General features: G+C 38.3%; 1 protein-coding gene across 3 annotated transcripts in view; it reads right to left on the bottom strand.

Moving 5' to 3' along the window:
- Positions 1-383: 383 nt before the first annotated feature.
- The window catches only part of cadm2a (cell adhesion molecule 2a), a 200,851-nt gene continuing 183,101 nt past the window's right edge, over positions 384-18,133 (bottom strand). For all 3 annotated transcript variants that reach the window (XM_040150909.1, XM_040150911.1, XM_040150910.1), the window contains 2 exons: positions 7,786-7,908; positions 384-6,397 (listed from right to left, as the gene is read on the bottom strand). In XM_040150909.1, the coding sequence (XP_040006843.1) occupies positions 6,279-6,397; positions 7,786-7,908 (242 nt within the window). In that variant the 3' untranslated portion in view covers positions 384-6,278. The remainder of the gene's footprint in view (positions 6,398-7,785; positions 7,909-18,133) is intronic.

Here is an 18,133-nt window from a genome sequence, read left to right as displayed (position 1 = left end):
AGGAGTATTGCAGCCTTGGTGTCGTCGGTCAACTAATACAGAAAAATACTGCTCAGACAGCTGAAAGACAAATTGAAAGGCATCACAACAACACCACAGAGCGCAGATAAGGGAGGTAAAACACAACATGAATTATTCTTGTTAATAAAGATTCATGAACATTTGTCTGTGCAGGTGCTTGCTCATGTTTTTATGAGTGTGTTCCGTGTGCGTGCATGGATTCTTGTGAATTCAGACGTCTTCAAAGCTGTAGTATTTGTAGTGTATCATCAATGCTTATCTCTCAGTTCAGAAATACTGAGGTAAGAGGCTTCTAGAAGAAAAAATGATGACTAAAAAAATAGAATCAGGCTTATACAGTTGTTTTGGCAACTATTTATTCAACAATTTCCATTTCTTACATGAGAACCTCTAAATTAAATATAATGAATCCCACAGATAATGGGAAAAAAACACCTCCATTATGGTGCTATATGTCAAATCAAACCCTCTTAGTACATCTTGATATGAAACCTTTTATTTCACCAAGGTACATCAGAAGCTGAACTAACACGTCTAGCTCTAATCCTGATCTTTACTGAGCTTTACTGTGGATATTTTGTATTTAGTGAGTGATAGTGCATTACAACTCCTTTCATCTGACGACTGATATACATAAAGATGCGTGTTGACACAAAAAAAAAGAACCAGAGGACAAAAGCATTGAACCGCTTACATATCATAAGCTAAAATTAGATAACATTGTGTATAAACACAACCACTATCCTTAATGAAACTCATGATTATTTGCAGCATATTTCTAAATCTCAGTATTTCAAGTCAGTGATCATATCAAAGAACTACGTCTTAAGTCTAATATCCCAAAGACGGCAAGATGACAGAATTACTGAAGAATCACTGAATAATTTTATTGACATTGTGATAATCTTAAACTCAACAAATACATGGTGTCAGCATACAGGGACTAGCAGAGTGAGAAGTGCTCACAAGTCCCCCTTTTAAGACAGAAACCAAACAAACTAAAAAAAATCTCTGAATGAAAAATATTCCTGAGATGCAAAACAAAAGAAACAGATATAATGAAAAAGTAGAAAAGAAAAAACATCACTACATGCGACTGTGTCACATGTTGTTGTATCACTGTGACAATGCAAAGATTGGGCTGATTGAGTCTAGTGTCAATACTGCAGAGGAACAAAGAAGTGCGCTAAAGGCAAACTGTATGGCAAAGACATATGAAGGGTCAGAGGAGGAGAGACAGGACTGGACTGGGCCATGTCATGCTATCATCACTGCTGTGGTAAACAAATGAGGAGCATGAATTAAAACAAAATGTAAACCAATACAGTTAAAAAAGGAAATATTTTAGATATATTGTGACTCAAAGCGGCCATTACTTTCATATCCATCCCTTTACAATCAGGGATTCAGAGTCGATATCTATAATTGACACGGGCCTCTAATTTCCTAAAACTGAGGACAAGTGCAATCGCTAGTGTAAACTCGCTAGTGTGCCTGACTGACTGCAATGTTTTGTGACCAGATGTGCTCCAGGGGCAGTGCAGTGTGGTGAAAAGGCTGTAGCGGGATGAATACACAATGCAGTATCAGCAAGTGGAGTTTGGATAAGCCTCAGTAATCACCAATCACATCGGCTCGTCTCATCTCTCTTTAAAAGCAGCAGACAGGCAGGAGGAGGACAAAGGAGCAAACTGGAGGTGCAGAGTCACAAGGCACAAGTAAACAAGTATGCATCCGAGGATGTTCTGATGTCCCCTTTTTTGGCTGATTTCACATTTCATTAAAACTATTTTATAAGATAATGATATCAGTGCACTTAGTCGACAATGACACTAGCTTTAAGTGTGATGAAATTAGTTATTATTATTAGTATTGTTGTCTGTTGCCTGGAGCATACACATGTGATTCCTGCTGCCGCATGATGTCTGAAGGTTTACAGAATGATCCTACAATCCACAAGTAGTTGTGAGACAGTATCGGTATAAATCACCTATCAATCTAACCCATTACAAACCGCTTTAATCACATTAAAAGATGTATTTTATGTGCATTTAAATCTGTGTTAGATTAAATTTGTGTGATTAAAAAAGGTAATTAAAAGTGAAAGAGGCTAAACTCAGCAGACAAAGTTTTTTTTGTGATTTTGTACAGGTCTGTATGGGCCTTCACCAACATGAAAATAGTTCACAAAATAGTTTACAATTTTATATTACTACCAGTACGCACTGCTTAATCTGCAGAAACACGTAACCTCAACTGCATCACTCCCACCTTCAGTCTAATAAAGTGGGTTCATTTGGAGCCAGGTATTTACCAAACATAGAAAAAAGTCTCAAGAATGGACTTGTGCCCAGTAAAAATGCCACTGTGACTGCATTAGTTCTGTCACTGTCTTGCCGCCAGGATGAAATTAGAAGCCCATGGTGTTGTGGATATTAACCAAATCGATGAATATGATATAGGAAAGCAAGGAGGCAACAAGTTTAAAGCTTCTTTTCAACCAACAACAACAAAGAAATATGACTAATAACTGACCCCAAGATTTACCAGAGCTACAATTGATTTTATCATAGTAAAATAGTGCATGATGGTATGTGCCCGGCTGTTAAAATAACAAATTAAAAAAGATTAAGGTTTGGTCTAACTATCTTCAAAAGCCATTTGCGACAAATTAGCTCATTACTGTCATGTCAAAACAAATATTTACATGTGGTTTTCAGGAAGAAAAACAAACAACAACAACAACAACAAAAAAACCACATTTCACCACTTACTAAAAAAATTCCATCAAATTAGTCAGAGTGCATATTTTAGTAAATGGCACCTGTTTCATTTCTAATACAAACACCAACTCATCACTGCAGACCTGTTTATTTATGCGTGTTCATTTAATATAAAACAGCCTGTTTCTCTGACTTCAGAATCAACAAATCCATTCAACCACTCTCTTATTTCTAAGATGGGTACACAGACATAAAGCAACAGAAAATGTGAATTTAAGACACAATTAAAATAACTGCATGGAAATAAAAACTAAAAAGAAGATAGATGTATTTGACAGATGTATTTTTACAAACGTGATACAGAAGGTTTCTAAAGACCAGAGCCAGTCTAGAACACTTTAGTCTGGATCTACTGAAGGTTTTTGGGGAGGCTGAAGTTACACCTGTAAATGCTGTATTGACTGAAGTGCACTGAATTTGTCAAACTGTGGCGAAAAAACATCTGCATCTAAAAAAAGGATTTATTAAGGGGCAACCTAAAGCCTGCATCGGTGGTGATAGGCAGAAACTGAGGTGATCGATCGCATGATTCACAACTTGTGCTTCACTCCAGCACTGCTTGAGTTATAACACATAGAGAAAGACCTTACTTGCTGACCTCATTTGCATAATGTTGTAAATTGGCCACTGAATTGGAGACAGCTGGGCCCACTATAGTATTGCCCTTGGTAATAATTTACTCCCTTTCAGCAGATTAGTGCTTTGCCTTTAAGTCTTTCATTTCAGGGGCCACAGTGTTTATCACTCTTCCACAGGGGAGTAAATCAACCAAATTCCTGCAAACTGACGCAAGGCGAAGAGCTGGGACATATGAAAAGAAACACAAGTTGTTTACTAGGATATGTTATGTTTGTCTAGGTCTGTGTGAAACTTCCATTGCCTCCTACATAAAAGTAATGTTTCTATTGATATATCTCAATTCCAATTTGCATTTTAAGGATTTGGTTGAGACAGATGCACAATTTCTTCTGTTTCTGTGGACAAAAGGCCATTGCACAGGACACCGTAATTTTTTTTCCACATTAGTTTCATTGGATTTTGAATTTTTTTCGATTTTGATAATCATATTTTCTATAACACCAAGTCCTTTAGATCTGTAAAACCTAAGAGCACACCACAAACACAAGAAGCCACTATTCTCCAATTTTAAGTTACAAATATACTTTCTTTGTGGTTTCTCTCCTAAATAACCTCAGTTCAAATAAATTAAGAATGATAAACAACCAAAAACATGCTAATGTGCATTACCAAAGTTTAGTTCTCACACATTATATACATGCCTTGTGCCAAAACAAAATACATTTGTTTAAAAGATTTCTAATAAGGATTATGAAATGAAAAATCAAAAAGTAAATAGATAAGGTGGCTAATATACAAATTTGAAGGAATACGGGAATCCAGAATTTAACAGCAATTTTCACAATCAACCACATTTTAGCAGACACAATATACAGCAGGGAGCTTAGAACCATTTAAACTAAAAATATTAGAAACATTTTTTTTTATAAAAAACACGATTCAGCTTACATTTTCAAAAAGATGAACTGTATCTTTTTTTTTTTTTTCCAGACTTAAATCAGAGACAGCCTTGTCATCTTTCCACTACCCATTTGAATAGAGGAACCATTCCCAAGGTGATCTAGCTGTTGGCAAAGGAATACAGATACTCATTCAGGCATTTTTGTGCTTCTCTATTTGTCTTCAGCTTTTAGTTTTGGAAAGGAGGTTCCTGCAGACCTATGGCCCAGTACTCAAACACTATGTCCTTTTTTGTCTTTCTTTCTTTCTTTTCTTTTTTTTTTTTTTTGCTTGAAGACCCCATGAAATGGAAATCAAAATTCAGTTCATGGAGAGCAAATTGAACTGAGAAGAGTGGTTATGAAGTTTAAGAGGTGGGCGTGTGCGATGTGTTGGTGATATCTACAGTTTAACTAAATTATTATAAACAAGTTAAACAGAAATTTATAGGTGACGATACAAAGAAAAAAATGTGATTTTAATCAAACTGACGTTACTACTATTTATATTGAGTAATAATATGATTTCTATGAGCCAGTAAATGAGCAGAAATTTGTACCCAAACCACTATGGAAAGCTGCCTGGACCTCAAGCTTCTAAGAGTTATCACCAAAAAATACATTACTGAGAGAGCGAGGGAAATTAATGTAATACTAAAATTCCTGTACATACTGTAATTGTGTACTTGTTTTTAGCTCCTTAATGGTTCATTTTACATTTCACAAGGTCCTTCAGCCTTAAAATTATTTCAATGTGACATAAAGATAAACAAAATTCTTCAAACTGAAAAACTAAACTCACTTCAATACAATTTATACAGCTTTTGAAGATTGACTCTTTCTGTACACCTGATCCCTTTATGTGAATAACAAACTACTGTAAGCTTTTAAGAGGACACTGAAGGTGTTGGTGTTTCGCTAAACTGCAGCCTGGACAGTGCAGGAATATACAGACAAAAGTACATAGGGACAGCAGATTTAGCAAATGGTTTTATATAACTGATTGAGTTCATTTGATGCAATGCTTCCTGTAGCATCTTTCATTTATTTTTGGTGTGTATTCTCTGCTATAAACAATACCCCACACTACCCTTTATCACCCTTACCCTAATAACGAAAATCATATTATACACTTGTCTGACAAACCTTGCTACAGTGTTACACAAAACCTTCTTCTTATCTTACAATCGGTCAACTGTTTAATTACAAGTCTATTTGGAGGGATGGGGTTGGGGGAGGTGGAGCATCTAAAAGTACCATATTCAGTGTGATAGACATGTATAAGGCGTAAACAGCACAGATCTTCATTCAAATAAAAAAGATGCAATGCATAATCAGAAACTGTGAGCTAAGCAATGAAATGATGGTCCAGTTAACCATCTACAAAGCATTTACATTGCTACTGACAGACGATACATGAAGGCATTGACAGAAGTTCAATGGCGTCTGTATTTTTTAGGCACCGTGTTGATGTGAAGTATGATATGTGTTTGTGGATGTGTGTGAACAAAGGGGATATCGTATGTGTTTGGGTGTCTGCTTGGAGGGATGCAGCAGAGAAGACGAACAAGGGGCAATGTAAGAAGCAGTCATGATAGATACACAGATCTCCAGGAATTCATGTCAAAGATGAGGAAAAATATGACAAAGGGTACCACTTCAACAGCATTGGCAAGCTGCCTGTGAAAACTGGCTGCCAAAAAGAAAAAAAAAAAACAACAAAAAAAGATAAAGGACAAGATGTAAATGATAGAAATAGGCTCAACAAAAGGCAATAACAGGAAAACGATTGGGGAACTTTCCCTTCCTGTAGACTGCCTGCGGGTTCCTCGTGGTCAGGACAGGGGCACTGGTCAGAGGTGGAGAAGAAAAGGAGGAGACAGAAAGTGAGAAAAAGGGATACAGAGACTGAAAGAGGAAAAGGGGAGGGAGAGAGCTGCATAGCTCCCTCTGCAGTCTAAATGAAGTATTCTTTCTTTTCTTCTGCGTGTGCATGGTTGCCCTCAGCATTGATGATGGCTGTGTCGGCGTCAGGCGCGTCGTCTGCTCCTTTGGCTTCATTTGTCAAGTATGTTCCTGAGGAAGCGAAAAACAAAAAAAAACCCAAAACAAATCTATATCAAGAAAAAACAAATACTGAACAGCCCTAAATGATGTGTGCTGCCTGAGGCGAAAACACATCTGAAGACAACATCAGTAATGCTACATTATTCATATACAGAATGATGAGAAGCTAGGATAGTACAGGATATGTAAATACAGCAGAGAGTAGGTTTGTAAAACCCCGCATCGACAAACACCTTTGGTGTTCTCAGTGGTGGCGGTGAAGGCTTAAAGTTGCACCTCCAAATAATGTCATGCGGCTCTCAGTGTGAGAGCTCGGTTTTGTAGCATCCGCGTTGGAATGACCATTAACTTGTAACCCCAGGCTTTTTGGCTCATTTCCCCCTTTTTTTTGTTCTCTTTCTCTCACCAGATCTGCAAAATGCTTTAGCCAAGTATGCCATATATTGTTATTTTGAAAATAAGTGTGGCTACTCAGAAATGCCATCAATTTGCATGTGAGTTGTACTATACTATGTGGATGGAACTTTCTGAGCTTCTTTTCCAACCTCTATTGCACAATGTTCAGCCTTTAAAAAGATAAAAATGCCCAAGATTTTGGATCTACAGTTCCCTTAATACTTTGGGGGATGTAAACAGGAAGTATAATACCGCCATGGATTCAGTGAGTTAAGATAAGGGCTACGACATGCTCTAAATTTTTTTGGCCTACGTTCATTTACATTTTGGCAAGCTGACACCATTAAAAGCATGCTGAAATAGCTATCAGCAGTTTCAGTTTGCAATGTACCCAGAGATGTACGGACAACTGTCACTGGATTACTGTAGATACCGTAGAAAACTTAGCAACGTGATTATTCTCAGGCAAGTGCCGGTGTAACTAGGAGCGCTTTTTTTCCTGACTTCTAAGTGGATACATGGACATTTATTTTGCGAAGGACATGAAAAATGAAAATATATGAATGAATAATAATGATCATATTCTAAGAAAGTTAGGTCACACTGAATCTAAAAATATGTGTCTCATGTCTGTGTGTTCAGATTTGACTGAGTTATAACTCTGAGAAGAAGTGCAAATTTTGATCCAAAACACAACAATAAGTGCATGGGGTTAAGTCAAATTTTGGATTGTTTTTGAAACAATAGAAACAAATAATAACTTAATGAGTCCTATTTATGCACGGGTGGCATCATACTTTGTGCCACAGATCAAAGGCACATGTCCATCAAAGCTTCTTATGTGTGCGGGACTTAAACCTTCTCGAATGCAGGTAGATATGTCATACATTTGTAACTTGGGAATTGGGGAAAGACTCTGATGTCTAGTGGGACAAGTAGGTCCATGCTCCACTAGTTCCATGAGTCTTGAGAGACTCAGGTCTGGTCCACTGTGGTTTTACCTTTATGCCTGGCCAGGTATCTTCCCAGAACAATGATTAAACACAAGGTGACAAAGACCACTACGGCCACCACTCCTCCGATCAAAGCATGGTCAGTGCCGTGCTGCCCCAGAGCGTTGGGATCTGAGGAAAGACAGAGAGAGAAACAAAGGGAGCAGATGACGGCATCGGCTGGTGAGGTGAAGGAGTGAGGGCAGAGGAACAGCAAAAGGCAGACAACACAAAACAGAGCGAGAAGGGAAGAGAAGATTATTCCCAGCTTGTTCCTGATCTAATAATTGTTCTGAGCTGCTGTCATTCCTCTCTCCTTTCATATCATGCAGTCAGAGCAGAGCTGCCTAGCTCTCTGAGAATGATAAGATGGAGAGAGAGAGAGAGAGACAGAGAGAGAGGAAGAGGGACGGACACCACATTGACACAAAGAGCAGCTACAGGCAGACACATTCACCCTGCAAAATGAAGGAAAGAGAGAATGAAAGGACTCAGAAAAAAGAAGTGAATAATTCAGGACCACCCCCACGGTGCCGCAGGAGTCCCCAACATGCAAACCAGGGCAGCAGTGGAAGAATAGTACACAGTAAATAAATCATCACATGGAACATAAAAAAGGAAAGATCAATCTTTTTGTCTGTTTCTTGGCGAGGAACGTTTGTTGTTAGGAAAATGATTTAGGTGTCAGAGAGTTAGGATCGTTCGCTAGCTGTTGGAAAAGCAGTAGCAATTATAGTAAGAGTCACAAGAGAGTGAATATACTGCATGATTAGCTTTTACATACCGCATGCAAAACCCATCAAAGGTTTCCCTTTCTTTCAACAATAGCTTATTTCCTTTATTCACCTTGGTCACTTCCTTCTTTCACAAAGTCTGACTTTCGGGCTAGTCAAGCTAAGAGTAAGGATGTGACGCTGACAGTGTACAGACCCACTGTAGGTGGATCTAAAAAAAGTTGACAGTGACAGCAATGGGAGAGATGGGTAACGGAATAGCCTGTATTATTCATATCAGTCCATGACACCTTAGAAATTAGCACTCATCTCATTATCCTCCTCTGAGTGCCAGGGCATGCCATATACAGTCCTGTCACTTTGTGTGTGTGTATATTTGTGTGTGTATGTGGGCTCATGAAAGCTAAAATATGGCAATGTCAGAGCAGGGTAAGCAGTGATGGAAGTGTGGTTTAGACATACAGCACAAATCATATATTGACACTTTTTCTCTTCAGTATTCTCCTTTTCTTTCTGAGTCCGCCCATGTGGCCAAATTGAACAGCTGGCTTGCTCTCGCTCCATAACTCTCCATGGTCTGAGTGACCAGGCCGTCGCACTTCACTGCTTCCAAGTGGACAAATACACACTCACGCCGACACACGCTCATACACACAGACATGCGTAGCGCGGTTTCACTGTGCTGCAGTTCTGCTTGGTCAGTGGAGCAGAGAGTAGAGGAATGTTCCCCCAGTGCGGCCCAGCAGGGCGAGGAGTCAGGCGTTTAGTTACACACATGGCTGTGTCTCTTCACCTCTATCTGTCAGGATAGTGAATGTTTTTTACCATCATCCCAACTCACCGCTGCACTCCAGTTTGGTTGTTACAACCAAGTGCAAGCACAATCAAGCCGTGACTGCCTACTGAGTGCTACTCACTTTGGCCATGCAATATGCTGGTGTCATGTCCACACACATCTATACTATCTGACACATGTTGTCTTACCCTACTGCTACTGCATCACTTTTGACCTTGAAGGGACACTCCACTGAAAATTAATCTTCTGAGTAGAATTGAAAGGTCACTCTGAAAGGATTCTAGCTTGCGCCTTCATGGAGAATAGCCACTGAAGTCAGTTTGTATAGATTAGGATGGTGAGCTCAAGTCGTGGCAAAAAGTGTGTCAAAGGTATCAATACATCAATACACTTTGTAGAATAATCCTCTTCTTTTTCACTGTTGATACACCTGTTCAGTATGTTCCAAACACTAGATATACTGTAGATATAGATTGCTCACAACTTTGGCAACAGAATTATTAAAAAGACATCTTGCAATATTTGCTATTGCTTCCTCATAGCTCCAATTCTCCATCAGAAGTAGAATTTACTGGCAAATTCGCAGTTGTTTGCCACATACTGAGCATGCATATATATTAAAGGAGTGCAATGCTGAATCAGTGGAGTAGTCTTTTAAGGCATCTTTCAAGTCGAAAGGGGGTGAGTATTTGATGCTCAAGATTAGATTTTCTAACCAGATACTTGATAACTTGATACTCACGAAGCAACAGAAGCCTGTGATATAAAGTCATCATAACTTACAACACGTAAATACATATAATAAATATGAGTGCCCTGGCCTTCAAGTGCAAAACATGGTTAATGTATTGTGTGCTTATGTATTCTGCTCTAGTCCACTGCTATTTGCGGAAGGAAAAAATACAGCAAGAGTGTACAAAGACACACAGAGAAAGGAAATGAAAAAATAGAGATTGATGGACAGGAAAGGGCTGAAATTTCAGTCAGAGCAGGATGGAAAAGGAAAGAAGACAAGGAGGAGAAGGATATAGAGTGGAGGGTTATACATTTTTATGGCTCCAGAACACATTATCTTTTAATAAGGGCACATGCATTCTTCTCTGTGTGATTTAATATGAGAGTGTGGCAGAGCAAACTCCTCTTTTAATATTTATAACGCTCTCTTTGTCGTCTGGCCTTGCGAATTGGGCTTGTTTAATAAATTAAAGGGGTTCATGGCTTCTGTGAGCCACTGCTTGGCTGGACTGAACCAAATGCCCCACTAACTCCTCATCTGATCTGTTTCACTGATGCTAGCTCCGTATGGAGTTACTGTGTAAGGATATGTGATAGCAGTACTGTGTTGGTTTTTCCCAGATGTGTTAAGGCTAAAAATGGCAAGAATATAGTCATATTATCTGGGCAGATTAAATAACATTAATTATATCATCACATTTCTGGAAAGAGTGCCAAGTATACTATACATCAAAATTAAAGCATGTGTGATGACTGCTGTATGCTTTAGGTCAAAAGGAACATTATTAGTTCAAGTGAAAGCTCAAATATTCAATCAAGGGCTCAGTTGAAGAGAAATGATGACCTTACAAGAAAAGCCTGACCCCTGCTCTAGTCATCACTTCCATGTCATACGATCCTGATCATAATACCTGCAAAATCATACATAAAGTGGTGAACTCTAGGTTCTTCATTCCTGCATAAAAATGTGAATGGGAAATATATTAAAAATCTAAGAAGGGAAGCCCCCTGGAGTGGCTCAGTAGCTGAAGTAACAAAAGGTCTGACTCAGCTGTTTTAGTCAGTTAAAGATGATACTGCTTGTTAAATGGGCAACTTACTGTATATCTGTATGTAATATATGTCCTTATCTCATTCTTCAGATGCTATATTTGCAGTCATTGTGGGAAGAACTTCAAGGAGATGTTTCCCATTCTGTAAAGTGCTGTTACAAAATCTCTCGGGACAGCATACCATCTTCTCCACTGCCTTTCATCTAAAGCCATCTTTTCAATTAGCAATTTCAACTGATCAGACGCAGTGTCCTTGAATCATATCAGTATGCTAGTCATATTGTATTTACATACTGTAACTTAACATACATTACTGCCTCTTGTGCACTTCCATCCTTGGTATTAAATTTGATAATATTAAAATTCATGCCCTCCAGGCATCTTTTTCTTCTTTTGGATTATGCTTTTTCCTCTCCCTATCTTAGATATGGCTCTGTGAAGCAGGGGTTCCAGTTGCTCAGATCAATAAAGCAGCAGCTATCTTAAGCATGAGCTTATAGAACGGCAGTGTCCTTGTGTCTGTGGTGCGGGTCAGGGAATCTTTGAGTGTTTGTGTGAGAGTACCTCATTACTTTTAAATAGACAATATTAGTTTGAGTTAATTTGAACTTTGATTTTATATTCATCAGAATCACTGAAAAATCTTTGGAAGTCCCCGGAACTAAAGCCTGACTTTTTATTGACTTTTTCCCAGCTATTATAAAATTTATTTCATAATCATGAGATAATTACTTATACATATGATGTAGCCAAGTACCCTGAAATAGAATGTGACCAAACACAAAAGGAACAAACAAATAGAAGCCGACTCCATGAAAGAGGAGTGAAAGAAGCCATTTTTGTCAATCTGGAACAACCGTCACTAAACGGAGGAGGTGATCTGAGACACCACCTGTCAGCCACCGACAATGCAATTCTAAATTTCACTCCCCAGACAGCTGAACACCCATCCACACCAGGACTCATGTGAACACTCACATGATGGCAGGGTGGGTCAACGACTCACTTGTCACCCTAACGACCCTCAAGGTTTTAGCACCCAGCCACACCTTGACCCATGCGATCCTAACGACTCACACGATGACCGGGAGGGTCAACGAATAATGTGACCTCAACGACTCACAAGTGTTGCTGATCTCACCACAGGATAAATACCCGGATCTCCCCACTAGTCAGTTAAAAGAGAAGAAGCCTTCTGGAAGAGAGGTGAAACGTCTTCAAGAACTTTAAGCAAGTGCAGTTGCCTTCGCATAGCACTTACAGAAAAGACAAGTTCCACCAATTCGCATCTAATGCCGGCTCTGGTGTCAAGATGAAAGAGTCCTTGGAGGGTGTAGCAGAGGGCCGAAAGACACGTGTGCGTACACTTTGAATACATGCACCCATGCATGTGAGAGTTACAAAGACTGAAAAGAGAAGTTACCAAGACACGTGTGTGTCTGCGTGAGTACTTGCACATTATTACCAGGTCAGAGTGGATAAATTAGATACTGAAAACAAATTATTTCTGCTAATCATTCAATAAAGCCCACATGTAGACTTGAACACTATCTTGAATATATATAACCATCTCTTTGCTCTTCCAAGAATGAAAAGAAATTGTGGTCAGCAGGGTAACATAATGAAGTTATAAGCAAAGCAAGATAATTAATCATATGAATTCAATAAGTTGCATGCAAGAGTCAATCTATCAAAGCAGCTCTATGATCAGCAAAATCCATAACCACTTCAAAACAGCAATAAAATACAACCTAGGATGAATCAGGCAGATAATATCATTTGTACACCTGTGGTGACTTAATCAAGACTGTATTGCTGCGGCTTTTCAGATAGCAGCCGTCATAACCTACATTATGCTGCTGGTTAGCTTGGAAGAACTGCAATGTGTGAGTCAACTGCAGAACAAGAGCAGCAGGAACAGTAGCCCACACAGAAATGAGTGACACTGGAGGAAGCAAGTTGCCGCCACAACAATTCCCAGAGGGAGACAAGCAGAGAAGAATGAATAAAGGATCAAATAAAACTTCATGTCAGCAAATGAAAATTAGAATGCCTTGTGTGTGTGGTCATGTGCATGTATGTGTGTGCTTATCGAGATTGCTGAAGTGTCCTCTGCCATTGAGATTTAATGGATAAAAGGGCTATTACATGTAATTCATAACACTAGCCCAAGGATCTAATGATTTCTCGTTTTCTGTTCGCCACACTTTATTCCAAATTGTTGCTATAATTCTTCCCCAAAGCGAGTTAATGTGACAGGTCATCAATAAGCTTACCCTGCAATAAGTGGAAAGACCTTTGGATTATGTTTTACTTTCTCCTGCGCTCCCAAGCTTTATGGTGTAAAGAGTGGAGAGTGGAAGGGAAAATGGAGAGAAGATGGTCGGCACTAATGGTCGGCATTGTCCGACGCCTGTCCTACATTTAAAACAAGATCAATAGCAATGGAATAAAGCAGTTACAAAATCCTCCAATGATTGAAAATTGACCCCTTCACTTATTGAGTTTTCACAAAAGGTTTGTCCTGGGCCTAAATCAGCTTGAATAGGTGAATGTGGGGTTGAAGACATAAAACATTTCCTATAGAGTGCCCTTTTAATTCCTAAGTAATTTGCAATTGACTTGTAGAAACACTCCTAACACCTAATTTTTAAAAGCATAAAAATAAGAAGATTGTATAATCTGTCTCAATTCTTTCTGGTTTTGACTTAACCTTTAACTCAATTATTCTCTGCTGCAAGTTTTTTTATTTGATCCAGATTTCTTCTAAACCCCCCCCCCCCCTTTTTAAAATGTGAAGGATGTGCAATTTGGTAAAGGCAGATTTAAAAATAAATAGATATTTATACTGTGCTGTCAGGTCAGTTTTGATTTTATTCTGTATACTTGTGTGACCTTGCATATCTATTGTAGCTTGTGTTTTATAGCCTCTTCTGTTCCTTTCAGACGGAGCAGAATGAGAGCTGAAAAACTTTCTGATATAATGAAGATCTAAACAAATGTAACTTCTGATATGCATGCTAATCTCTTAAAACTATCTGCAAAAACTGATTAAATGGATTGTTTATTTCCAATGTTGATTCTTAAAAATGAAAGGGTTTATCACAGGTATATAGCAATCAAGCATTTTGGATCAGAAACACTGAACACTAGATTAACTAATTTCCAACAGTTTCATTCCCTTGGATAGCTCGTTTAGGTAGCAATTCTGAGACAAACAAACAGCTTGAAGCTATAATGTGCTTGTGATTTCACAGTAGCATCACTTTAGCCAAAGCATGTCTGTTCCACTACTATTAATTTCAACTCTCAGATATCTTAATATATCTTCAGAGGTAATTCAAAAAATGGTTTGTATGTTGTTGTTTATGGTAGGTTGATTTTCAAACCCTTAGAGGGAAATCCTCAGGTAAGTCATTACTGGTACTAATTTAAGAATAGTGGGTTGATGTTTGTGAGCCTGTTTAGAAGTCTCAGGTGGCTCAAGTCTCAGGAAGCCAAACAGGGTAAGAGTGGTTCTGTTTTAATGTTACTATTCATATTCAGCTTTTTAGCCAATACTCACTTGAAAAGGGGGGAAGCTTAGACTAATCCCTTTCCTCTGCTCTTGAGTTCTCCTTGAGTGTTTAGTCAACTGCTATCAACTTCAAGAGGAAAGGAAGGAGCCTTTGTATTTCTCTTTAGAGTACTAACCAGAAAAAACATTGTTTTTATGGGTTACCATGGTAACTTCCACTGGTCCCCACTGACAGTTAAAACCTCAGGTAGCCAAAAGCCTTCGAGTATCAATTAAAGACAATTTAGCAATATCTTCAACGTTATGGTATACCCTTTGATTAAGAGTCTTGTTGGTGCATTTCTTTACTTTTATCTTCAAGTAATGGACCTAAGAAAAGACAGCTTTTACTTTGCAAGGGGGTGGATGGGTCTTCTTTTAGTTTTTCTGTCTTCTCCACAGGCAGAGACACTAGGCATGAATAATTGCTATCTTCTCGGCAGTGAGCCCTTTTTCTGCGGCAATATCAGGCTACAGGGGCTGGGGTTGGGCACATGAAGGCTGATTATGAGAAGGGAATAGTAAATATTATAACGCCAAAGAAAAACCTTGTGCATGATTCAACCTTTCAGCTTCACAAGGTCAAAGCTAATTTGCAACCCATGAAAAAGCATTTGGCAAATTTGAGAGAATTTGGAGGAAGTGGGGGAAGAGAATGTGTATGTGTATGTGTGTGTGTGTGTGTGTCCATGGAAGAGGGGGTCTGATGACATTACATAGACCTGTGATACTTAGTGAAAGAGTTATTATAGCCATTAAGGCTGGCTGGGCTATTGAAGGAGTGTGTGTGTTGGGCAAACCTGCAGGCACTTCATTAATAAAGTGAATCACAGACTGCAGTTATGCATCTTTCCTGGCATTATATAGTAGCGATAAAAAAACAGAGGAATCTCGCGCATACCTGTACACTAGCTACACTCCAAAGGTCAACAACAGTTAGAATTTAAGGCATGGGTTACTGTCAAATTTACAACAGAACCATTGAGTCGACAATATGAAATATTTGTTCCCTAATATTCCTGCAAGAATGAATAAATGTTTCCATTAAATGGCACATTAATATATTGTCCACTTAATATACATCCATACTTACTGTCAGCAGAATTAGACGTAAAAAACTACTATTATGAAATTATACTGTAAAGTCACTTCACATTTCATATCTTACAAACAAATTTTGGTAAATACAGAATTTAAATCCTTTAAATCTGAAGAGAAGTACAGAAAGAAAAAGTGCGGGCAGTTGTTTTCAGCTCCCTGGCCAATTTACACCTGTCATGTAAATACTGTTTCTCTCTCAGTCCTGGATTCTGTGGGATGATATCTTGTTGGTGACTTTAAGGCTATTTTGAGCCTACCTGAAAACAAGTGAAAAGCACAAAAACCCACACTTATTGCATCTGGACCTCACTGTTCCGTAAAAATTTTACTGCTAAGAACATTTTGTATAGCTGCCCAAAGCTTAGTTCAATGATTTTTTTTTTTTAACATAATTTGGTTAGTAACCAATCATTAACCTATTTTCAATATTACAGGAAACTATAATTTTAATTTTATTCAATTTGAATTGATTCCAATTAACATTAAGGTTATTTAATACTGAATTAATATAATGTCCAGTATGTTGAAATCCAAATTTGTCCATTCTGGGTTTTGGTGCAGTTGTTTTCACACTTGAATGAGAACCGTACCCGAGTAAACCAAACCCATACCCGGGGACCCGGGAACGGTTCGTTGATCTGTGCCCAAGTATGGTATGCAGTGTTCACACCAATCAAACAAACTTGACTTTGGGGTCAAGTGTGAAAGCCCCCTAATATCTTAAAACTGAAAGTCTGGGAGACTTATGACACGCATAATCTTAACAATAGTCAAAACAGAAATAAACTTAGAGACTTAGTTCAGAGTTACAGCAATTGGTTTTATCAAAACACTCTTCAGATTGTTTAAGAAGAAGAAACTAGCAAATACTGATCCCAAATACAAATTGACACTCAATGCCATGAAATCACTAACAGGTGGTTGACTTTACTCAATGCAATGATGGTTTAAAAAAAAAAAAAATCATTCGTTTTTACTTTACCATTAACTGCTTATCTCGTCTCTCCCAAACTGTTTCTTGTTGGAGGATGCATCAGCCTTAGTGTGGTAATCTTGTGCTGTTTGGAAAAATCCAATGTGCTCATGAATGGCAAGAGAGGAAAGATGCAAGAATATGGCAGAACAGAGAGGGGTGCATCTGAAAGTGCTCATCAGGTATATATATGCTAATATTCTGCATTTAGGCTCTAGTGCTAAACCTATACAGTATGTATTTCCTATGCAAGACTTTATTAGACAAAACGTCATAGGGCTGGTACAGCTCCACAGTTGTTGCTTTCATCCAGAGCCCATGAAAAGACCTGGTAATAAATCAAGTAGACACATGAAAGCAGATAGTGTAGTATCCTGTGACTGGGCACAGCGAAGGAGTCTGATATTTAGATTCCCCTGAAGATATACTGAGAAGCCTAGCTCCTCTTGTTTCTCTGCACTACAAAAACAGACATCTGAGAACAACTGAGACACACTGATGAGGAATATCCAACAATGTGTGGAAGCCTGTTATCTAACAGGGTCTTCAGAGAGATGTGAGGTTAGAAGAGACGAAGTGGGTGAGGGAATATTGAAACAAAAGCTTAGAGAGAAAAGGAGAAAAGGAGTCGAGACTCCTGAAGGACTTTAAAGACGGTAATAAAGAAAGCAGCAATGATGAGAGGAAATTATTCTGAATGAATGGGACTGTGGAGTGCCATGAAGTTGAGAAGAATATACATACATATATATATATATATATATATATATATATATATATATATATTAGAAACTGTCAATTTACGCAGTCAACTTGTCTAATATTTATGACACCTTTTACAAACCATGATCCAGATGATGTATGAGCAAGCTCCTTTACATACAGCCTAGTCACAGCAAATTAGTTTTAAATTGACATGTCACTCAAAAACTTTGATTGACATATAAATCAACTGTACCAGACATGGCACCATGTCACAATTATTTGCATAATGTTGCAGCACACAGAGAGACAGAAACAAACTTCAATTCAACCAAACAATAGGTAATTTTCACTTTTTCCAAGTAGGCCTTTGTCCACCTGTCTAACATTTGTTTGATTAAGTGCCACTTAGTCATACAAAGGCTTTTAAAATGGGCTGAAATTGGAATATTTTACCACTACTTGTCCAGTTGCTAAGAAAACTAATCATCATTAAACAAAGAGAGTCTAACTCTGTTCAGTCTGGATTATAAAAGAAAAGCTTACAATAAATGATGTAAGATCACATAATGACTACATCCACCATGAATAAATATTTGTATTAAACAGATATCCTTTGGAGATAAAGGCTTCCTAGAGGTTCGTAATATCCATTCAGTGTATCTGCTTATTACTGCTTATTCGGGTCAAAGTAATGCCAAAACATCC

The sequence above is a fragment of the Xiphias gladius genome, chromosome 17 (genome assembly GCF_016859285.1).
Source record: "Xiphias gladius isolate SHS-SW01 ecotype Sanya breed wild chromosome 17, ASM1685928v1, whole genome shotgun sequence".
NCBI lineage: Eukaryota > Metazoa > Chordata > Actinopteri > Istiophoriformes > Xiphiidae > Xiphias > Xiphias gladius.
This window is presented reverse-complemented; position numbering and strand designations above follow the sequence as displayed.